The sequence below is a fragment of the Pristiophorus japonicus genome, chromosome 5 (assembly GCF_044704955.1).
Source record: "Pristiophorus japonicus isolate sPriJap1 chromosome 5, sPriJap1.hap1, whole genome shotgun sequence".
Taxonomy (NCBI): domain Eukaryota; kingdom Metazoa; phylum Chordata; class Chondrichthyes; family Pristiophoridae; genus Pristiophorus; species Pristiophorus japonicus.
The window spans coordinates 221,009,593-221,034,040 of NC_091981.1; the positions used below are offsets into that span (position 1 = coordinate 221,009,593).

Genomic DNA, 24,448 nt, shown 5'->3' on the forward strand with positions numbered 1-24,448 from the left:
AACATGGTCCATTTGGAATAGTTGCCGCTGAGCAAACGTTCACGGATGAGCTGCTGGTACAAGGCTTGAACATCGTTAAAGGGGCACGATAGTCCGCCCTCCTCCGCCGTTGTGCTCCGGGTTCAGGTAGTTGCATGACTTCCTCGTCCTCGTCATTTGCATCTTCCTCCTCATCATCAACCACTCTCACCTCAGGTGGGTCTTCTACTACCAGCTGCTGCTGCCTCATGATGACTAAGTTATGCAATCATGACACACTTGCACACAACAGTGAACTGACCGACAATCTCAGAGGAGTATTGCAGGTAGCCTCCGGAATGGTCCAGGCACCGGAAACGCTGTTTCAAGCTGCCAATGGTCCTCTCTATTATGCTGCGTGTCGCAATGTGAAACATGTTGTATTCCCGGTCAGCTTCTGTCCGGGTTACGCGTTAGGACGTCACGAGCCCGGTGGTGAGGCCTTACCCTTTGTCTCCCAGTAGCCAGCTCTGTCTTTCTGGCTGCTGCTGAAACATGGCAAGTATAGTGCTCTCGCATAGGATGAACGCATCATGGATGCTCCCGGGGTATCTTGCATCAACTGCCATGATGCGATGCATGTCATCGCACACGAGTTGCACATAACAGAGTGGAAGCCTTTTCTGTTCCTGTACATCTCGGAATCCCCCAAAGATGCTTGCAAGGCAATGTGGGTACAATCAATGCAGCCCTGTACCTTTGGGAAGCCAGCAATCCTGGAGTAGCCCACAGCCCTTTCACGCATTGTCGAGGTGGTCATGGGGAATTTTATGTCGTCATTCATTCGGGCATATAGTACAGCTGTCACATGCCGAATGCAGATATGTGTTACATGTTGAAAAATGGCGCACACATCCCCAGTTGTGGCCTGGAACGATCCAGATGCATAGAATGAAAGTGCAACTGTAACTTTCACTTCAACTGACAAAGCAGTCCTCCTGACACTTCTGGATTGCAGGTCTGCTTTTTCTAACTCACAGGTCTCATTTACAACTTTTTTGCGGAAACGCAGCCTTCTGACACAGTCTGCATCACTCAGGTGCAGGTACGAACGCCTGCCTCGATATACCCGATGTGGGTAAAGCCTCCTGATCATCACCCTACGGGCTCTGAGGTTCCTCATACGATGACGTCGAATCAATTGTCCCCTCCACAGCACCATCATGCAGAAGGTTTGCATGAGGTATGGCATTGTCGGTATTGCCCCCATGATTAACTTGTAACTTTGCAAGAAGCTCAAAATGGCAGGCAGGACAAGCTTCTTTGTTGTCTCTCTCAACGTCCTATTATGGACCACACCCAGGTCTGAGCATGCGCAATGGGCTTGCTTACATCGGGGAACACCCCCTCCCCCGGGCTTCATTTGATGCTTGTTGCTGCATAGTGGCATAGTATAAGGGTTCTCATGGCTTCAGTTCGGCTTCCACCACCTCCCACCCACCCCGAGTTTCATTTGATGCTGCTTGCTGAATAATGTAATACTTCTCATGCCTTCAGTTCGGATTCCACCCCCCGCCCCCCGCCCCCCGCAAAGCCCTCCCGGGCTTCTTTTGATGCATTGTGGCATAGTGTAAGGGTTCTCATGCCTTCAGTTCAACTTCCACCCCCCACCCACCCCCCTCAGCCCCACCGGGCTTCTTTTGATGTATAGTGGCATAGTGTAAGGGTTCTCATCCCTTCAGTTCGGCTTCCACACACCCGCCCCCCCGCAGGCTTCTTTTCAAGCCGAGCCCCGAGCCCCGAGCTCCTGCGTCCGGGCGAGGGACCGATTCTGCCGGCCGACGCTCCGACCCTCGAGCCCGGTTTGGTGACGTTCAGTGGTGGCGTGACACTTTTAAAAACATCCAAACTTAAAGAATTACATGAAATTTCCATTTTCTGCGTTTTCAGTTGGAAAAATTTAAGCTTGATGATACATACTTATGTTTTCTTGACTCCCTCCAAAGCTTTGCCTCAAAACAATGGCGTCTTTCTGCACCAATTTTTTGATGTGTGCTGGTTTTTCGTAAGTGCCCAGAAGGCTTTTTGGGAGTGGTAACATACGCCGTCCTTGGAGAAATATAAGTTAGCCAAACTTGCATAATTGTGAAAAACTGGCGCAGACATCAGGTTACGCAAAAAAAATCTAACCTAAAAAAATCGTAACTAACTGAGTTACGCTGGCGCACAATCTTTGGGGAAACTTGGATTTTTAAATTTAGGCCCCAAAAAAAGGGCGTGCGCCAAAAAAATGGCGCAAATCACTGGGAAAAATTGAGCCCATAGACTGTGTAACAAAGGGGAGAAAATAAACATAGTTATAAAAGGAGTTAGATGAGGTCCTTACTGCTAGGGGGATCAAGGGGTATGGCGAGAAAGCAGGAATGGGGTACTGAAGTTGAATGTTCAGCCATGAACTCATTGAATGGCGGTGCAGGCTAGAAGGGCCGAATGGCCTACTCCTGCACCTATTTTCTATGTTTCTATGTTTCTAAAAGGAAAGGAAAGACTTGTATTGTGGGTCATATAGCACCTTTCACAACCACCGGACGTCTCAAAGCGTTTTACAGCCAATGAAGTACTGAAAAGAACGTAAGAACATAAGAAATAGGAACAGGAGTAGGCCATATAGTCCCTCAAGTCTGCTCCGCCATTCAATAAGATCATGCTGATCTGATCATGGACTCAGCTCCACTTCCTCACCCGCTCTCCATAACCCCTTATCATCTTATCGTTTAAGAAACTGTCTATTTCTGTCTTAAATTTATTCAATGTCCCAGCTTCCACAGCTCTCTGAGGCAGTGAATGCCACAGATTTACAACCCTCTAAGAAGAAATTTCTCCTCATCTCTGTTTTAAAAGGGTGACCTCCTATTCTAAGATCATGCCCTCTAGTTCTAGTCTCCCTCATCAGTGGAAACATCCACTCTGCATCCACCTTGTCAAGACCCCTCATAATCTTATACGTTTCGATAAGATCACCTCTCATTCTTCTGAATTCCAATGAGTAGAGGCCCAACCTACTCAACCTTTCCTCATAAGTCAACTCCCTCATCCCCGCAATCAACCTAGTGAACCTTCTCTGAACTGCCTCCAAAGCAAGTATATCCTTTCGTCAATAAGAAGACCATAACTGCATGTAGTATTCCAGGTGTAGCCTCATCAATACCTTATATAGCTGTAGCAAGACTTCCCTGCTTTTATACTCCATCCCCTTTGCAATAAAGGCCAAGATACCTTCCTGATCACTTGCTGTACCTGCATACTATCCTTTTGCGTTTCATGCACAAGTGCCCCCAGGTCCTGCTGTACTGCGGCACTTTGCAATCTTTCTCCATTTAAATAATAACTTGCTCTTTGATTTTTTCTGCCAAAGTACATGACCTCACACTTTCCAAAATTATACTCCATTTGCCAAGTTTTTGCCCACTCAATTAGCCTGTCTATATCCTTTTGCAGATTTTTTGTATCCTTCTCACACAGTGCTTTTCCTCCCATCTTTGTATCGTCAGCAAACTTGGCTATGTTACACTCAGTCCCTTCTTCCAAGTCGTTAATATAGATTGTAAATAGTTTGGGTCCGAGCACTGATCCCTGCGGCACCCCACTAGTTACTGGTTGCCAACCAGAGAATGAACCATTTATCCCAACTCTCTGTTCTCTGTTAGTTAGCCAATCCTCTATCCATGTTAATATATTACCCCCAACCCCGTGAACATTTATCTTGTGCAGTAATCTTTTATATGGCACCTCGTCAAATGCCTTCTGGAAGTCCAAATACACCACATCCACTGGTTCCCCTTTATCCACCCTGTTGGTTACATCCTCAAAGAATTCCAGCAAATTTGTCAAACATGACTTTCCCTTCATAAATCCATGCTGACTCTGCCTGACTGAATTTTGCTTTTCCAAATGTCCTGCTACTGCTTCTTTAATAATGGACTCCAACATTTTCCCAGCCACAGATGTTAGGCTAACTGGTCTATAGTTTCCTGCTTTTTGTCTACCTCCTTTTTTAAATAGGGGCGTTACATTTACAGTTTTCCAATCTGCTGGGACCTCCCCAGAATCCAGGGAATTTTGGTAAATTACAACCAATGCATCCACAATCTCTGCCGCTACTCCTCTTAAGATCCTAGGATGCAAGCCATCAGGTCCAGCGGATTTATCTGCCTTTAGCCCCATTATCTTACTGAGTACCACCTCCTTAGTGATTGTGATTGTGTTAAGTTCCTCTCCCCCATAGCCCCTTGACTATCCACTGTCAGAATATTGTTCGTGTCCTCTACCGTAAAGACTGATACAAAATATTTGTTCAGAGTTTCTGCCATCTCCATGTTCCCCATTACTAATTCCCCGGTCTCGTCCTCTGAGGGACCAACATTTACTTTAGCCACTCTTTTCCTTTTTATATACCTATAGAAACCCTTGCTATCTGTTTTTATATTTTGTGCTAGTTTACTTTCATAGTCTATCTTCCCTTTCTTAATCATTTTTTTAGTCATTCTTTGCTGGCTTTTAAAAGCTTCCCAGTCTTCTGTCCTCCCGCTAGTTTTGGCCACTTTGTATGCCCTTGTTTTTAATTGGATACCGTCCTTTATTTCTTTAGTTAGCCACGGATGGCTATCTTTTCTCTTATACCCTTTCCTCTTCACTGGAACATATTTTTCTTGAGAGTTGTGAAATATCTTCTTAAATGTACACCACTGTTCATCAACTGTCCTTGTACCTTAATCTATTTTCCCAATCCACTTTATCCAACTCTGCCCTTATACCTTCATAGTCTCCTTTATTTAAGCTCAGTACGCTGGTTAGAGATCCAACTTTCTCACCCTCCATTTGAATTTGAAATTCAATCATGCTATGATCACTCATTCCGAGGGGTTCCTTTACTAGGAGATTGTTTATTAATCCTGTCTCATTACACCGGACCAGATCCAAGATAGCCTGACCCCTGGTTGGTTCCGTTACATTCCATCATGGAAGCTGATATGCACTCAGAGCTGCTCAGAGATTCTATTTTCTAGGATTTATTTGCTATTTCAAGACGATGGCAAGGTGTTCTGTTTTTCCCTTGATTTATAGGGTACAGGGAAGTGATTTCCTTTCGCTCAAAATAGAGCAATCATCAAAAGAGTGCAATTTTAAATTATTGTTTTCCATCCTGGTATCTCAGACAAGCTGATGTCCATAAGTACATAAGGAGATTCCCCGAGCTGCTTAAAATAATCTGACAATAGTAATCCAGGTTGCCTTTTATCAATAAATGAAGTGAATCGGCCAACAGTTAAGAGCACCAAACCATTCTACCACTAAATTGCTATGGCTTAGAATTCATATTTCATGCCACATTTTTTGCCAACATGTTTAAATTAGCTGGTGCTGCGAGCTACATCAAAACAGTATCACAGTATTGGATTATTACTGAGGACAAGTAGTAGATTAGCATATTATTAGCATATTTTGCTGAACAGGATATCAATTCAAAAATCACCATGAATGAGAAAGAAATTGTAAAATCTATCTCCCTTCTATAAAAAGAAATACACATTTTCTTTCAATGACATGATATGCTCATCTGAGTGCAAGCAAGCTAGCAAAATCCCATGATAGCTTGGCACTGGTAGAAAATCAAGTTGATGATTGATGTATATTAAAAAATTAAGTATTCAGAACATCTGCCATCAATACAATCCTACTTTGTGATAAAAAAAATTAAACGGACTAAATGTTGATGGCAAGGTGCAATAGTTTATCACTAGCATGAAGCAAAATTAATCATATTAACAAATTTTCAAAATGAGATATTCCTGCCACAAACAGCATTTTGGTCACGGTTTACCGCAGTCTTTAGAAGAAGCACGAATAGCTACAAACTGATTTTCTAAATGATCAGACATTTCATTTAAATGCACTTTACATTTTTTTTTTAATCTCATGTGTGAAATCAAAGATTTAAGTTTAACTAAACAAGTTTCAGTTTGGCCAAAGCAAAGAACTAGGTTGATGTGCTTAAGCAGGAGTGGTTCCAGAAACGCTAAGTGTGCTCAGTGCTGAGTCTAAGCGGGAGAAATCTGCATCGTTGGCACCTCCCGTTTGTGCTAATGGGGCGCAAACGATTTCTCACGGGGCGCGGGGCCACTACCTGCAAACTTCTGCAGGAGATAGCGGGGGCGCAAACCGACAATGTCCTGGGCCGCTGCGCTGGCGATGATGACGTCATCGCCGTGAGCAGCGACCCGTTTTCGTCCCGGGGCAGAACTTCAGACCGCACTCCGTTCGTGGGGCGAAGATTAACGGGTAGATGTGTGGCGCCATTTTTTTTTCAATTCGCGGGGTCCATGCTGCGATGTTGCAGCCTGGCTCTCCGCTTCTGTGCTGGGCTGCTGCCATGGCACCCCGCTCCCTGGTGGTGAAGTGGTGGCTCCTCGCCCCATTGCAGAGCTCGCAGCATGGCCTCCCCTTTAATGGAAGGGAATGACCTTGTTCTCCCGCCAGCGCTACATGCCAATCCGCGTAGCGCTGGAAAATTCCCGTGCTTTGCACCCTGGTCCCACCCCCGAGAGGAAGTAGAGGGCCCGACATTGCACTCCACTTCCTCTTGGGGGCGGTAACCCTAATTTCGCGGCCAGGGCGGGACTTCCGTGCCGGGCGCAGGAAGTCCCGCCTCACCTCGGTTAATGGGGCATTACTGAATTTCAGCCCCTAAATATTTAATTTGGAGAAACCCAAAATATTGCCAGAGACAAATTTTGAAAGAAAGAATGCAAGGAACTTTCGATTGACATGTCATGGAAGTGATGATGATATACTGCGACAACAAAATTGTGTCATAAAGCAAAACTGGCAATATCATCATCATCAGCATCGTAGGCAGTCCCTCAGAATCGAGGAAGACTTGCTTCCACTCTTAAAATGAGTCCTCAGGTGGCTGAATAGTCCAATACGAGAACCACAGTCTTTGTCACAGGTGGGACAGATAGTCGTTGAGGGAAGGGGTGGGTGGGACTGGTTTGCTGCACGCTCTTTCCGCTGCCTGCGCTTGATTTCTGCATGCTCTCGGCGATGAGACTCGAGGTGCTCAGCGCCCTCCCGGATACACTTCCCTCACTTAGGGCGGTCTTTGGCCAGGGACTCCCAGGTGTCAGTGGGGATGTTGCACTTTTTCTGGGAGGCTTTCAGGGTGTCCCTGTAATGTTTCCTCTGCCCACCTTTGGCTCGTTTGCCATAAAGGAGTTCCGAGTAGAGCGCTTGCTTTGGGAGTCTCGTGTCTGGCATGCGAACTATGTGGCCTGCCCAGCGGAGCTGATCAAGTGTGGTCAGTGCTTCAATGCTGGGGATGTTGGCCTGGTTGAGGACGCTAATGTTGGTGCGTCTGTCCTCCCAGGGGATTTGTAGGATGTTGCGGAGACATCATTGGTGGTATTTTTCGGGAGCCTCTGGCAATATAGAAGAGATTTAGATACACCTTCTATTTGCAGTACAGACCTTGTGAAACATCTTTTTGCAGTTTACAAACACTGAAAGTAAAAGCCCGGCACAAATAAGAACCAGGTCAACAGTAATGCTAGCCTTTATATGCATAGCAGTGAAAATGCATTTTGGCTCTAACCCCAGGAGACACTATCTTGTACCTCAACACTCAGTTGCCATGACATCTCAAACTCAATTCTGGTTCTTGCTGGATTCAGGTCAATGTGCACTATGGCTGGTGTGAAGACGAAACTAGGACAAGGCATCAGAACACAATTCACATGTGTCATTAACAGCTATCAGTGTGTCGAGACAGTAATATTTGAACCTAGCCTGAATGAGGCCCCAAGTCTTTAAAAGGTGAAGGGCATAGGCTATTCCAGAAAAACATTCCAACAGTCTCTCAATTAAATATTTCCCAAGCTAGGTATACTCAGAGATTACTTTAATTTATAGCCACTAACTTCAGCGTTGTAATATGGCTGCAGAAATACATTTATGTCTTTAACTTTAAATGATGTTATTTGAAATTTAAAAAAATTAAAAAGCAGAATTTCATTACAAATGTGAATCATCTTTCTGGTTTCATAAAATGTTTTTTTAAGTTATGGTTAAAACATGTAAAATAAGAATAATTCTGATGAATAATAGTGTGCACTATGTACTGTCTCACTATGGACCAAATGGCAATGAAATAAGAGTTGAATAGAGCCAGCTGGTCTTGTGCCTGTAACTATATAAGTGATGCTCAGGACTTGTTTAGGAAAATCCTGGCAATATTGTTTGACATTTGATGGATCCTGCAGATTACATCTCCAACTCTCATTATTAAGTGTAGGCTCCCATGTCAGAAATTATTTCAATAAACATTGTGGTTTGAAAAGCAGAATTAGGATATGCAGATTTGTTTAAAAACATCTACAGCATAATGCTTGAGTGGAAGGATCAGTTGCAATGTCTTTATTTTGCAGTATGTCTAGATTCAGGTACAATATTTTCCACAAAACCACACCTTCTTGGAATAATCAGGTAAGTCTGATTTCACTGGCTTCCGTGAAGCAGCAACTTGCCTGATTTTAATTGACTATTTTTTTGCATTTACAATTAATGAAAGTAATTCAGTATATCATGTGATTTGAGAAGATTGTTGAGTCACAATACTCTAGTACAATACAAAAAACAGACCGAGTATAATCTTATGTAACTTTAAGACAGTGCACTAATTGCATCAAAGCAAAATGGCAAAAAATAGGTGCAACTTCCTCATCTGAATTTTTTCTTTGGAGGCCCTGTCTGCTCTCTCAGGTAAAAGATCTAATGGAACCATTTGAAGAAGGGAAGGGGAGTTCTCTTGGCATCCTAGCTGACATTTACCCCGCGACCACATCACTAAAATAGATTAGTCATTTATCTCATTGCTGTGCACAAAATGGCCACTGCCTTTGCCTACAAAATAACAGAATTTGCACTTCAAAATAATCCACTGGCTGCAAAGCACTCTGGGCACCCTCAGGATATGAAAAACACCATACAAGTTCTTTCTCCTTCCTTACATTCTGGACTTTTATTCAGAACTTTTATTCAGAACTTCTTCTCAAATTTTAATAATATTTCTAAGATATGCAGTTCTGTTGGCTGCTTTCAAGTTCTCTTACAGATAAACACATAGAAAAGAAATGCAGCTCTTCTCGCCATTTATCATATTTTGTAAATACACAAGAGAAAAATTTAACGATCACATATGTAGAGACAGAAATATATTGTGAGGTTCCATCAAAGAAATATAAGTCAAATCATCGGCACGCGATAGAGGATTTGAAAGGAGCACGAGAATCTATTAGACAGATTTCCAGGAGGATATGAACAATCCCTAATTTCCCATGAGAAAATGGTGGTGAGCCGCCTTCTTCAGTCCATGTGGCGAAGGTACTCCCACAATGCTGTTGGGTAGGGATTTAAATCACAGAATGATTCAACAACAACAGCAGCTTGTATTTATGTAGCACCTTTAACATAGTAAAACGTCCCAAGGCGCTTCATAGGAGTGTTAGAAGACAAAAAAAATTGACACAAAAGGAGCCCATTCGGCCCATCTTGCATATGCTGGTTCTTTGGTAGAGCTACCCAATTAATCCGATTCCCTGCTCTTTCCCCATATCCCCGGATTTGTTTTCCATTCACGTATTTATCCAATTCTCTTTTGAATGTCATTATTGAATTTGTCCAGTGAGTGTGTCCAAATCACAACTCACTGTGTAAAAAACTTTCCTCGTGTCGTTTCTCGTTCTTTTGCCAATCACATTAAATCTGTGTCCTCTGATTACCAACCCTTCTGCCAATGGAAAGAGTTTTACCTTATTTACTCTATCAATACCATTCATGATTTTGAACACCTCAATGCTTGATAGCACTGTTGACGACTCCTCCCATCACTCTGCTGATAGGATGGTAATTGGCTGGATTGGATTTGTCCTGCTTTTTGTGGACAGGACATAATTTTCCACATTGTCGGCTAGATGCCAATGTTGTGGCTGCACTGGAAAAACTTGGCTAGAGACATGGCTAGTTCTGGAGCGCAAGTACAGCCGGGATGTTGTCGGGACCCGTAACCTTTGCTGTGTCCAGTGCACTCAAAGGTTTCCTGATATAACATGGAATTAGTCAAACTGGTTAGAGATTGGCATCTGTGATGTTGGGGACCAATTTTCACTAATTTTTTGGGGGTGCGCGGCCCCTTTAAAAGGCTGTGAATCCCACTCAAATTTTCGCGCATGCGCAGTTTTACCATTGTAGAACCGGCAAGAGGCCTGCGCGGGACCTCCAGAGAGCTGCATGCTGGGCAGCTTAACAAGCACATTGGTGGGGACCTCAGGAGGAGACCGAGAATGATTATCCACTTGGCACTTCTGGCTGAATATGATTGCAAACACCAACATTGTCATTTGCACTCATGCTGGGCTCTACCATCATTGAGGATGGGGATGGTCATGGAGCCTCCTCCTCTCATTACTTGCTTACTTGTCCACCAACTGGGTGGTTGGCACAACTGCAGAGCTGTGGCCTGATACATTGGCTATAGGATCGCTTGGCTCTGTTTGTAGTATGCTGCATCTGCTGTTTAACATGCATGTAGTCCTGATGTTATAGTTGGCATCTCATTTTCAATTATGCCTGGTGCATGCTCTTCTACACCCCTCATTGACCTAGGGTTGGTCACCTGGCTTGATGGAGATGAAGGAGTGAGCGATATGCCGGGCCAAGAGGTTACAGATTATTGTGGGATACAATTAGGCTGCTGCTGATGGCCCACAGCCCCTCATTGATAGCCAATTTTGAGCTGCCAGATCTGTTCTGAATCTATTCCATTTAGCACGGTGGTAGTGCCACACAACATGATGGAGAGCGCCCTCAGTATGAAGACAGGACATCGTCCCCACAAGGACTGTGCGGTAGTCACTGCGAATAATACTGTAATTGAAAAATGCATCTTCGACAGATTGGTGAGGCCGAGGTCAAGTAGGTTTTTGTTAGTTCTCTCATTACTTGCTGCAGGCCCAGTCTGGCAGTGGAAATACCACCAACGATGTCTCCGCAAGATCCTGCAAATCCCCTGGGAGGACAGATGCACCAACATTAGCGTCCTCGACCAGGCCAACATCCCCAGTATCGAAGCACTGACCAACTCGACCAGCTCCGCTGGGTGGGCCACATTGTTCGCATGCCTGACACAAAACCCCCAAAGTAAGCGCTCTACTCAGAACTCCTACACTGCAAGCGAGCCCAAGGTGGGCAGAGGAAACGTTTCAGGGACATCCTCAAAGCCTCCTTGATAAAATGCAGTATCCCCACCGACACCTGGGCATCCCTGGCCAAAGACCGCCCTAAGTGGAGGTACTGTATCCGGGAGGGTGCTGAGCACCTCGAGTCTCATCGGCGAGAGCATGCAGAAACCAAGTGCAGGCAGCAGAAGGAGCGTGCGGCAAATCAGTCCCACCCACCCTTTCTTTCAACGACTGTCTGTCCCATCTGTGGCAGAGACTGTAATTCCCGTATTGGACTGTTCAGTTACCTAAGAACTCATTTTTAGAGTGAAAACAAGTCTTCCTCGATTCCAAGGGACTGCCTATGATGATGATGATGAGTCTGGCAGCTATGTGCTTCAGGACTCAGCCAGCTCAGTCAGTGGTGGTGCTACTGAGCCACTCTTGGTGATGGACATTGAAGACCCCCATCCAGAGTACATTCTGTGCCCTTGCGACCCTCAGTGGTTCCTTCAAGTGATGTTCAACATGGAGCAGTACTGATTCATTACCTAAAGGAGGGCAGTAAATAGTCATCAGGAGGTTTCCTTGCCCATGTTTGACCTGAAGCTTCATGGGGTCCGGAGTCAATGTTGAGGACTCCCAGGGCTACTCCTCGTCACTGTATACCACTGTGCCACCTCCTCTGATTGTTCTCACACATAACTAGTAAAAAAAGAACAAACTTCTATTTATCTAGTGCCTTTTATGACCTCAGGACATCCCAAAGCTCTTCACAGACAATTAAATACCTTTTGAAGTGCAGTCACTATATTACAAGCATTTTTTTAAATTGCAACATTTTGTCATCAGAACAAAGAAATGACATGTAGCAACTACAAACCTCTTCACAAGTGATGTGCAGCCTCAGTAACCCAGATGCATACGGAGGTGTTAAGTGCCGGTGGTACAGGACATACCAGGGATTGTGATGGAGGAGTCTGGGACATTGGCTGATAGGTATGAGTCTGTGAGCATGACCGTGAGGCTGTTGCTTGACTAGTCTGCGGGACAGCTCTCCCAACTTTGGCACCAGTCCCCAAATGCTAGTGAGGAGAACTTTGCAGGGTCGTCTGGGCTAGTTGTGCCTTCATCGTTACCAATGTCTAGGTCGAAGCAGAGTGGTGCGTCCAGTTTTATTCTTCTTATTTTTTTTCTTGGGACACTAAGAAAACAGTTGCCTGTCATTAAGAGTTTTCCTGACTTTGAACTAGAGCCACTTAACACCTCCCTATGCATCTGGGTTACTGAGGCTGCACATCACTTGTGAAGAGGTTTGTAGTTACTACATGTCATTTCTTTGTTCTGATGGCAAAATGTTGCTATTTAAAAAAATGATTGCAATATAGTGACTGCACTTCAAAAGGTATTTAATTGTCTGTGAAGAGCTTTGGGATGTCCTGAGGTCATAAAAGGCACTAGATAAATAGAAGTTTGTTCTTTTTTTTCATTTACTAGTTATCTGTGAGAACTTTTTATTTTTGCAACCTGCGTTTGGACGGTGCCAGCATGTGGCAACTTTAATGGGCTGTTGTGGTATTTGTTATTTACATCAGAGGCACCCAGCCTAGTCCAGGGAACTGACTCCAGCAACTGCAATCCAGAGCTGAAGCCAGGCCAGGCCAGGCAGTGCGGTGGATGGGAGCAGTATGAGCAGAACCAATCAATTAATATCGATGTTCCCAAAAATGGGAATGCAGTAGATATTGTAATATAATAGCACCAGAATTTTGTATTGTAATCTAATAGCACCAGAATTTTAAACCAGTGGATTGGCGAGATGTGTATTTATGCTGCATAATCAAATATAATGGTAATCAAATATAATGGTAATCAAATATGATGCATTGTGTGGAGCTGCAGGTATGTGCTGAGAGCTGCCCACTGCCACAGACACATTTGGGGCCGTGGCACAAGATACATTTTATGGCTGGAAAATGGCCAAATTAGAAAAAATTGTATGTATACATTTAAAAATAAGAACAAGAGAGTAAAATGAAAAAGAAGCAGCAGAAGTTACCAGGCTGCTTACAAAAATACTTCATTGGCTGCGAAGCAATTTGATAAGTCCGGAGGTCACGAAAGATAGAAACATAGAAACATGGAAAATAGATGCAGGAGTAGGCCATTCGGCCCTTCTAGCCTGCACCGCCATTCAATGAGTTCATGGCTGAATATGCAACTTCAGTACCCCATTCCTGCTTTCTCGCCATACCCCTTGATCCCCCTAGTAGTAAGGACTTCATCTAACTCCTTCTTGAATATATTTAGTGAATTGGCCTCAACAACTTTCTGTGGCAGAGAATTCCACAGGTTCACCACTCTCTGGGTGAAGAAGTTTCTCTTCATCTCGGTCCTAAATGGCTTACCCCTTATCCTTAGACTGTGACCCCTGGTTCTGGACTTCCCCAACATTGGGAACATTCTTCCTGCATCTAACCTGTCTGAACCCATCAGAATTTTAAACGTTTCTATGAGGTCCCTTCTCATTCTTCTGAACTCCAGTGAAAACAAGCCCAGTTGATCCAGTCTTTCTTGATATGTCAATCCCGCCATCCCAGGAATCAGTCTGGTGAACCTTCGCTGCACTCCCTCAATAGCAAGAATGTCCTTCCTCAAGTTAGATTTGAACTCGGATCGCTAGATTCAAAATCCAGAGTGCTCACCATTACACCATCGAACCAGCGATATTATATAAATGCAAGTTAATTCTGTCTTTTCACAATTTGAGATCAAATCAGTGAACATTTAAGAAAGAAAAGAAATTGCATTTAGAAGTACATGGCTTTATTAGGATGGCTTTTTATAAAAAAGGCAAACTGACAAATGTAAGACTTTTTGAAGAAGTAAATGATTGGATAGATAAAGGGAATGCAGTAGCGTATTCGGAGTCGGACAATTCCCGGTGGAGAGCTCAAGTCAGTACCTACCCGAGAGGAGGCGATAGATTGAGAAAAGCTCCCTGTGTCTTTTCCTTCTAGGTTCTTCTCTGCCTAGGTGTGTGCAAGAGGACTGTGAAGAAAGTTTCCTGAAGAATGATGTGACCAGACCTTTGGTAATATACCACAGATTGGAGAAGAGCAGTGACGGTTCAGATGTAGCACTCCAAATGATTGGCAAAGTATCTGATGCAAACCATTCCCGAAAAGCAAAGATCATTGAGCATGAAGGAAATGCAGAGGAAGGAGCAAAAAAGGTTTTTTTCTCGATAAAAAAGATTATTAAACAGGAATTGCTGGGTTGGGAAAGCACAGATCTTGAAAACAAAGATTCTGGAATTGAGGATGATGCCACCAAGTGAGAGGAAAAGGGCGTTGGCGATTCGATATGGGATATGCATGATGAGCAGGAACAGTTGGAAGCTTTCCAAGTAGCTGTTGGATCAACCTGTGAATTGGAATATGAGAAGCCACAGCGCGGCCCTGACCTGCGAGGAACCATCTGCAGCAGGTCGGGGCCTTAAAAGGAACATATCCCTACAGGGAGCAATGCGAGCTGGTACAGGAGGGTGACGGCAGTGAAAAGGGTGACTGGATTGGACGTCACCATAAATCAGGTCGGTGATTGGAGCGTGGGTATGTACAGCAGGAGCGGCGAGGTCAGGGCGAAGGAGTGACGAGAGATCGTGGAGCGACGTGATCAGGGCCCAGGAGAGGAGTGAGATCGGGGTCCAGAAGAGACGTGGGCCCAGAGGCAGTACGGGCTAGCCCATACTGTGATATGTGCGCTCACTAGGTCCATGCAGCAGAGCTGGTCTCCAGTCGTCTTGGGTAATCCTTGCCACTGGATCAAGACCTAGCTCTGTCACATCTGTGTGGTGGCTGGTGCGCAACAGCCATCACACGTTAAAAAAATCCACGCACAGGCATCTTCCAGTCATCGGGACCTGGAATATTAGGTCCTTCATTGAAACATCTGTGAACTCATCCCTTTTTGGTGTGGAAGCAAGTTATCCTCGATATAAGGGATCGCCTAAGAAGAAGATTTTCGGAAGATGCTCGATAAGGTGTCTCACAATGGGTTTTAGAAAAATCAAATGATGGTATAAGAGGAAATATAGTAGCACGGATAGAGAGTTGCTTGATGGATAGGAAACAAAGAATTTGTTGGAGTGGTGTACCCCAAGGGTCAATGCTGAATCCACTTTTGTTCCTGGTATATATAAACGATTTAGACTTGGGTATAGGGAGCACAAATCTGCAATTTGATTATTACATAAAAGTAGGGGGTTTGCCAAGCAGATAGGAGAACTGTAAACGACTGCAGGAAAAGACAGGCAGAGGGCAAATGCAGATAATTAATGTGAGGTGAAACATTTTAGGAGGAAATGACAGTGGTGTTCCCAGGGGTTGGTATTATGACCACTGCTCCTTTTGATATACATTAATGTCCTGAACTTAGGTATACAGGGCATAATTTCAAGGTTTGCAGATGATATGAAAGTCAGAAGTGTAGTAAACAATGAGGAGAAGAGCAACAGACTTCAGGAGGACAGAGACAGATTTGTAAAATGGGCAGACACATGGTAGATGAAATTTAATGCAGAGAAATGTGATGAGATACATTTTGATAGAAGAATGAGGATAGACAATATGAATAAAATGGTACAATTTTAAAGGGGGTGCAGGAACAGAGAGACCTAGGGGTGTATGTACACACATCTGTGAAGGTGACAGGACAAGTTGAGAAGGCTGTTAAAAAGCATATACGATCCTTTTCCTTATTATTGGGAGAATAGAGTATGAAAACAAGGAAGTTATGCTAAAGCTTTATAAAACACTGGTTCGGCCTCAGGTGGAGTATTATGTTTAATTCTGGGCACCACACTTTAGGAAGGATGTCAAGGCCTTGGGGAAGGTATAGAGGAGATTTACTACAATGGTACCAGGGATGAGGTACTTCAGTTATGTGGAGAGACTGGAGAAGCTGGGGTTATTCTCCTTGAATCAGAGAAGGTTGAAAGGAGATTTGATAGAGGCGATCAAAATCATGAATGGTGTTAATAGAATAAATAAGGAGAAACTGTTTCCAGTGACAGAAGGGTCAGTAACCAGAAGACACAAATTTAAGGTGAGTGGCAAAAGAACCAGAGGCGACAGGTGGAAATATTGTTGTGATCCGGAATGCACTGCCTTAATAATAACATTCAAAATAGTTGAAGGGAAAAAATTTATATGGCTCTACCAAAGAGCCGGCAGAAGCATGATGGGCCAGATGGCCTCTTTCTGTGCTGTATTATTCTGTGATTCTAAAAAAAATGGTTGGAATGCTGGGCACCCCATTATAGAAAGAACATCAAACCTACAGAGAGCGTACAGCATAGATTCACTAGGATGAGGCCAGGGATTTGTCACTATAGTTATGAGAAGAGAGTTGAGATAATAGGACTATTATAGTCAGTCATAATCTTCACTGAGGTGTACGAAAGCATGGGCCTTACACGAAACATCCGTAAGACAAAGGTCCTCCACCAACCTGCTCTCGCCACACAGCACTGCCCCTCAGTCATCAAGATCCATGGCACGGCCCTGGACAGTGTGGACCACTTTCCATACTTCTGGAGCCTATTATCAGCAAGGGCAGACATGGACGATAAGGTTCAACACCGCCTCCAGTGTACCAGCGCAGCCTTCGGCCGCCTGAGGAAGAGAGTGTTTCGAAGATCAGGCCCTCAAATCTGGCACCAAGCTCATGGACTACAGGGCTGTAGTTATACCCACCCTCCTGTATGGCTCAGAGATGTGGACCATATATAGTAGACACCTCAAATCTCTGGAGAAATACCACCAACGATGTTTCTGCAAGATCCTGCAAATCCCCTGGGAGGACAGACACACCAACATTAGTATCCTCGATCAGGCCAACATCCCCAGCATCAAAGCACTGACCACACTCAACCAGATCCTTTGGGCGGGCCACATTGTTCGCATATCTGATACAAGATTCCCAAAAGAAGCACTCTACTCGGAATTCCTACGTGGCAAGCAAGCCCCAGATGGGCAGAGGAAACGTTGCAAGGACACCCTCAAAGCCTCCTTGATAAAATGCAACATCCCCACTGACACCTGGGAGTCCCTGGTCAAAGACCGCCCTAAGTGGAGGAAGAGCATCTGGGAGGGCGCTGAGTACCTCGAGTCTCATCACCGAGAGCATGCAGAATGCAAGCGCAGGCAGCGGAAGGAGTGTGCGGCAAACCAGTCTTCCATCCCACCCTTTCCTTCAACGACTGTCTCCCACCTGTGACAGAGACTGTAATTCCCGTATTGGACTGTTCAGTCACCTAAGAACTCACTTTTAGAGTGGAAGCAAGTCTTTCTCGATTTTGAGGGACTGCCTATGATGATGATGATTTTCACTGCAGCAGAGAAGGTGAAGAAAAGATTCACTCAACTTCTCTTTTATAAATTATGAGGAGTTTTGTAGCAGTGAAAAAGTAAAGACTAATTACTTTGGTTGGGGAGTCAGTGAAGAAGGGTTGGTAACTTAAAATTGTCACCACGACCGTTAATAAAGAGGTTACGTGAAATCTTTATGCCGATGGCTTTGGAACATGGAATGCTTTGCCACAGGGAATGGCTGAAGCATAGATCATTGCATGTTTTAAGGGAAAATGTTATAAATATCTGAAGCAAAGAAAGATCTATGGATAAGAAGAGAGCAAAAGTAGTTTTGGATTGCTCCAGCATGCACACACGTGATGAGCAAAATGGCTTTGTTCAGTTCTGTAAATTTCAGGAAACGCAACATGTCTGACAAAGTGGAACGTGAGAAAATAAAACTATGTTCCAAATTACCACATCATGGTCAGAATCGGAAACTTCATGCAGATTCAAAGCTGTTTTTTTTAAAGGCAATGTATTTGTCCTTGGCAGGTACATGCATTGCACCTCCGTGCTGAGATTAAAATTGGAAATCCTATTAATGTGCTACCTATTAGAATCGTACCGAATATTGTAAAATGTAGGTGTGAAACATTTAAAAGTCCATCGGGAGGTGTTTACATGGAACTTTTCCATGGAATACATGACAGATGCATAGATTATATTAATCTATAGATGATCTTGAACCAATCACAAGCAATATGATTTACGGCATAGCATGCACTTTGCAGGTGTGATATATTGAAATGTGAAGATGCTCACTACATAATTAGTTATTTTGGTTAAAGATTCTAGGATTTCAAGATGAAAAGAAAGAGTTTCAACTAAAATACCCAAAGCATATATTTATTGTACATGAATTGACCAGAAGGTGGAGTTGTTTTTTTTCTCCCTTCTTCCGCTGCTCTCTGCTGGCATTGGACTAACAGCCTGCAGATCACAGAGTGCTGGCTACATAGCCAGATGAACTGACCTTGAAACACGTACCACTCAAAAAATTAGCTGGCTTCAGTGATCAATTGGTAGATGGGAAGATTTTGCTTCTGCATTTTCTAGCTTTATTTTTACTCATCCAAGTTGGGGGAGAGGGAGAAGAAGAGGTTCAATGATGGGTAAGAAACATTTCCTTCCACTTAGTACCATCATTGAAACATTCCCTAATGATGCCTATGTTGTGTCGCTGCCATCTGTAAATCAGACTTGTGCCCCTTAGTCACCCAGCAGTGAATAAGGAGTCACAAATAAAGCTTAAAAACATTGTAGCTTTGCATGCTCTCTGACATACTATTTCCAGGACAAGTTCTGAAATTGGCACTAGAGTAATGAGGATTTGCCCAAGGACAGCAAAACACGGTAAGTACCTTGTATGGTTCAGCCAGATCTGGCAATGAATGTTTAGACCAATCATGCAGCAGGCGCTTTTGAGTGGGCAGGGGCAGTAGATGATGAGCGATTTAGCGGGACTAAAGGTGTCACAGCAGAGGAGGTGCAACAGCCGATAACATTGCAAGGCATTTTAACAGATGGTTGGGGGGGGGGTGGTCAGTAGAGAGCGAGTTCGGTGTTTGAGTCAATTAGTCAGGATGAATTACAATTTGGAAGTCGCTTGCTGGTAAACAAAACAAAATGAAGAAATCCCAGCTTTCAAAAATATCTTCTACCAGAATATTCTTCAAATCAACAAGCTCGGTTCAAGTCAATGTTCCTTTTACAATGTTCTTCAAGCATTTGCAGGCAAGGGGTGTAACAGATTTGATGCCGAATGGATATCTTTATCTTAAGCCCACGATATGTTGCAGTTGGAGTGAATGGTTGCACTGCCGAAGTAGATGACAAGTCAGAATAAACATCAAACTTCTGTCTTTGGCTCTTCAGTTTGCTGCTACAAGGATCAAATTCAAATAATTCCCTATTTCAAATATCAGGTGAAAGCTTAAGAATAGGTGGATTGTATGCTGACACCTTGATAAAGAAGGATATTGCAGAAGAGGTAGAAGACAGATATGTTTAAGAAAATTATGAAAAACAATTAAGTGGTAAATGCCAAATTGAAGGATATGGTCCAGGATCAGAACAATTAATTGTGAAAGCATTTCAAGAGCTGGTGGTGAAAGTTCGAGATGGAAATGGTTTGCGAAAGATGAAATAAGTTCCATGTGCATGCATGTACCTACTAAAATACGGATACAAACTGGAGTTCAAACCAACTTACCCCAAAAATAAATACACCGACAATTACTGAATTACATTTCGAAGCGCATTTTTTATTTATCTGAAAATCTCACCTTCCTTAAAAAAGGCAATCTATTCCCATTACAGAATCTATTTGTACCACAAGTGACAAAAAATGTCAAGGCCATTTCCTATGGTTAGCGCATACCACAAGCCGCTCTTTCAACTACTCTTGAAATCTTCCAGCCTTATCAGCTTGAAAAACTATATTCACATTTAAAACATTTAAACTTAAGCACATTGCATATTGTTGACTGAAAGAAAGCGCAAGCAGCTAAATGAAGATTGAGACCTACTTGGACAACTTCATCATCTTCATCCAAAAGACCCTCAAGCACCTCAATGGCAGCCTGGGAGGAAAGACAACATATTTATTTAATTTGGACATTGAAGACGAACTAAGAATAAAATACAGTAGAATTAGCTCCATAATTACTCCATAAGCCCAGACAAGTCACTCACAACTCAGCTCTGAGGATCAGGCAGGATAAACACTATGCCATCCTTTCCTATAAACTGATGTGGAAACTATTTCAAGGGTTCCAATTTTATTTATTCTAAATTAGTTTATCTTCCTTTCCCCTCCTTCCTGCAACTGCTGACCCATTCTGGGGTATGGGTCCAACGGTGGCAGGCAGCCTCTGACACCTTGCCCACATGGCCATTCTCTATATGTCAGCAGGCTAATCGATTGCAAGGGCAACAAAGCCAAGGGGAGGGGTGGAAAGGGTGAAAGAGGGTGGGGTACGAGGGAGGGAAGACAACGTGAGGGGTAAAAAAGAGAGTGGAGAGAAAAGAGAGATAGGGAAAGGAACAGAGAGAGAGAGAGAGAAGGAAGCGAGAGTGGGCAGGGGGGGGAAGTGAAAGAAGTAATAGAAATAGTGAAGGAAGAGAGAGAAAGGTCATTAGCGTGACAATGCAATGTTTACTTGAACTCTCAGAAGGCACCAAAATCTGGCAGGAGGTAGCAGACTGGCCTGAACAGGTCAAGATAGGTATTTTAAAACATTTTTTGCGAAGATTCCTTCTGGACGAGGAGCAATGAATCATTGGGCCTCCCCAAGCCCTGGACTTCACTCTCCCTCCCACCAGCTGCAACTTTTTGGAGCCCCATCCCAGCATTAACTTTACACCGGGGACCATTACTTAGGGTTCCTGGCTGGGTCAGCCCTTTGCTTGATCTCCCACTCCTGTCCACTGGCTCTGATATCATTCCCGTTGGCTTCAGGTGGAAGATAGTGAAGGCGCATATAAATGAGGCCCAGAGGTCAAAATGGCCCAGGCCTCATGCTCAACTCTCGGTGGAGGATTCCGGACCAGCCCACACCCTGCCCAGCCGGAAAGTGCCCAGAGTTTCTTCATTTCGTATTACGACAATTTTCAAAAAAACACCAGTTGAATTTTGGTTGACTTTATCTGTACTTTGTTAACAGTTAGTAACAGTCAATGCTCTGGGCCCAAACAGAATTTCAGGCCTATGGTATTTAGGTCTTCTGGTTAGAAATACTAACCAAACTGCATAGCCAACACCATAAGATAATAATTCCCGAGGCCATTCAGATACATTCTTTAGTCACCAGAAGTTTGCTATAAAAGCTTGTTGACTGAACGTTCATTGCTTAATTAAAGGACACCTTTTAGTTTTTATTTACTTTTGTCAGAAAACTGAAGATATTTTAGTCATTAGTACGTGTTTATACATGTGGTGAGAATTTCAGCTGATCTGAGCAATAAGGCAACTGCATACTGAAATAACCAAAGACCATTACTGACCCTACTCATAATCTTTGGGTCACTCTGCTCAGTTTTGATGCTTTGGAAGATAATTCCTAAAAACTAGAATCTTATTACATATGTTAATAAATAATTCAAGCAGATAATGTACCCTTGCCCTGAATTTGCATCTTTCTCTAGTTTTTCACCGATCTCCACTCATGCCTTTTCTGAGATCATCTTGTCCATGAGACCCACTTCCTGCTCCCTCAACTCTATTGCCACTAAACTGCTGACCACCCAACTTCCCTTCCTGGCTCCCATGTTAGCTGATATTGTTAATAGTTCTCTCTCCTCAGGTACTATCTCCCTTTCCTTCAAATCTGTCGTCATCACTCTTCAAAAAACCAACCCTTGACCCCTCCATCCTTGCAAACTACAGCCCCATCTCCAACCTTCCTTTCCTCTCCAAAGTCCTTCAATGTGTTTTCACTTCCCAAATCCATTCCCATCTTTCCCAGAACTCTATGTTTGAATCCCTCCAATCAGGTTTTCGTCCCTGCCACAGTACTGAATCGGCTCTTATAAAGTCACAAATGACTTCTAGTGTCCCTGACTACTATGTGTGCGGGAAGTGTGTCCAGCTGCAGCTCCTGACAGACCGCATGACGGCACTGGAGCTGCGGATGGACTCACTCTGGAGCATGCGCGATGCTGAGAATGTTGTGGATAGCACATTTAGTGAGTTGGTCACACCGCAGGTAAGGGTGAGGACAGATAGTGAATGGGTGACCAAGAGACAAGGCAAGAGCAGGAAGGTAGTGCAGGAATCCCCTGCGGTCATCTCCCTTCAAAACAGATATACCATTTTGGATACTGTTGGGGGAGATGACTTATCAGGGGAAGGCACCAGCAGCCATGTTCATGGCACCATGGGTGGCTCTGCTGCACAGAAGGGCGGGAAAAAGAGTGGGAGAGCTATAGTGATAGGGGATTCTATTGTTAAGGGGAATAGATAGGAGTTTCTGCAGCCGTAACCGAGACTCCAGGATGGTATGTTGCCTCCCTGGTGTAAGGGTCAAGGATGTCTCGGAGCGGCTGCACAGCATTCTGGAGAGGGAGGGTGAACAGCCAGTTGTCGTGGTACATGTAGGTACCAACAATATAGGTAAGAAGCGGGACGAGGTCCTACAAGCTGAATTTAGGGAGCTAGGAGTTAAATTAAAAAGTAGGACCTCAAAGGTAGTAATCTCTGGATTGCTACCAGTGCCACATGCTAATCAGAGTAGAGGGAGCAGGATAGTTAGAATAAATACGTGGCTTGAGCAGTGGTGCAAGAGGGAGGGATTCAAATTCCTGGGACATTGGAACCAGTTCTGGGGGAAGTGGGACCTGTACAAAAGGGACGGTCTGCACTTGGGCAGGACTGGAACTGATGTCCTGGGGGTAACATTTGCTAATGCAGTTCGGGAGTGTTTAAACTAATATGGCAGGGTGATGGGAACCTATGCAGCGAGACAGGGCGAAGTAATATGGAGTCAGAAACAGATGGTAGAAAGGTAAAAAGCAATAGTGGAAGGCCGAGTAAACAACGAAAGAAACAATAAGGGCCACACTACATCATAATTCTAAAAGGACAAATGGTAGTAAAAAAACAAGCGTGAAGGCTTTGTGTCTTAATGCAAGGAGTATCCGTAATAAGGTGGATGAATTAACTGTGCAAATAGATGTTAACAGATATGATGTGATTGGGATTACATAGACGTGGCTCCAGGATGATCAGGGCTGGGAACTCAACATCCATGGGTATTCAACATTCAGGAAGGATAGAATAAAAGGAAAAGGAGGTGGGGTAGCATTGCTGGTTAAAGAGGAGATTAATGCAATAGTTAGGAAGGACATTAGCTTGGATGATGTGGAATCTATATGGGTAGAGCTGCAGAACACCAAACGGCAAAAAACGTTAGTGGGAGTTGTGTACAGACCTCCAAACAGTAGTAGCGATGTTGGGGAGGGCATCAAACAGGAAATTAGGGGTGCATGCAATAAAGGTAGACAAGTCCCCTGGTCCTGATGAAATGCATCCCAGGGTATTAAAAGAGATGGCGGAAGTTATAGCAGATGCATTCGTTATAATCTACCAAAATTCTCTGGACTCTGGGAGGTACCAGCGGATTGGAAAGCAGCTAATGTAATGCCTCTGTTTAAAAAAGGGGGCAGACAAAAGGCAGGTAACTATAGGCCGGTTAGTTTAACATCTGTAGTGGGGAAAATGCTTGAAACTATCATTAAGGAAGAAATAGCGGGACATCTAGATAGGAATAGTGAAATCAAGCAGACGCAGCATGGATTCATGAAGGGGAAATCATGTTTAACTAATTTACTGGAATTCTTTGAGGATATAACGAGCATGGTGGATAGAGGTGTACCGATGGATGTGGTGTATTTAGATTTCCAGAAGGCATTCGATAAAGTGCCACACAAAAGGTTACTGCAGAAGATAAAGGTACGCGGAGTCAGAGGAAATGTATTAGCATGGATAGAGAATTGGCTGGCGAGCAGAAAGCAGAGAGTCGGGATAAATGGGTCTTTTTCGGGTTGGAAATCGGTGGTTAGTGATGTGCCACAGGGATCAGTGCTGGGACCACAACTGTTTACAATATACATAGATGACCTGGAAGAGGGGACAGAGTGTAGTGCAACCAAATTTGCAGATGACACAAAGATTAGTGGGAAAGCGGGTTGTGTAGAGGACACAGAGAGGCTGCAAAGAGATTTAGATAGGTTAAGCGAATGGGCTAAGGTTTGGCAGATGGAATACAATGTCGGAAAGTGTGAGGTCATCCACCTTGG

The 24,448-nt window shown here is 43.9% G+C and overlaps 1 protein-coding gene across 1 annotated transcript in view; it reads right to left on the reverse strand.

The window, feature by feature from the left end:
• The window catches only part of LOC139263963 (uncharacterized), a 697,384-nt gene that overhangs the window by 147,634 nt on the left and 525,302 nt on the right, over window positions 1-24,448 (reverse strand). Inside the window, exon 9 of the mRNA XM_070880058.1 lies at window positions 20,179-20,232. Coding sequence (XP_070736159.1) covers window positions 20,179-20,232 — 54 coding nt within the window. The remainder of the gene's footprint in view (window positions 1-20,178; window positions 20,233-24,448) is intronic.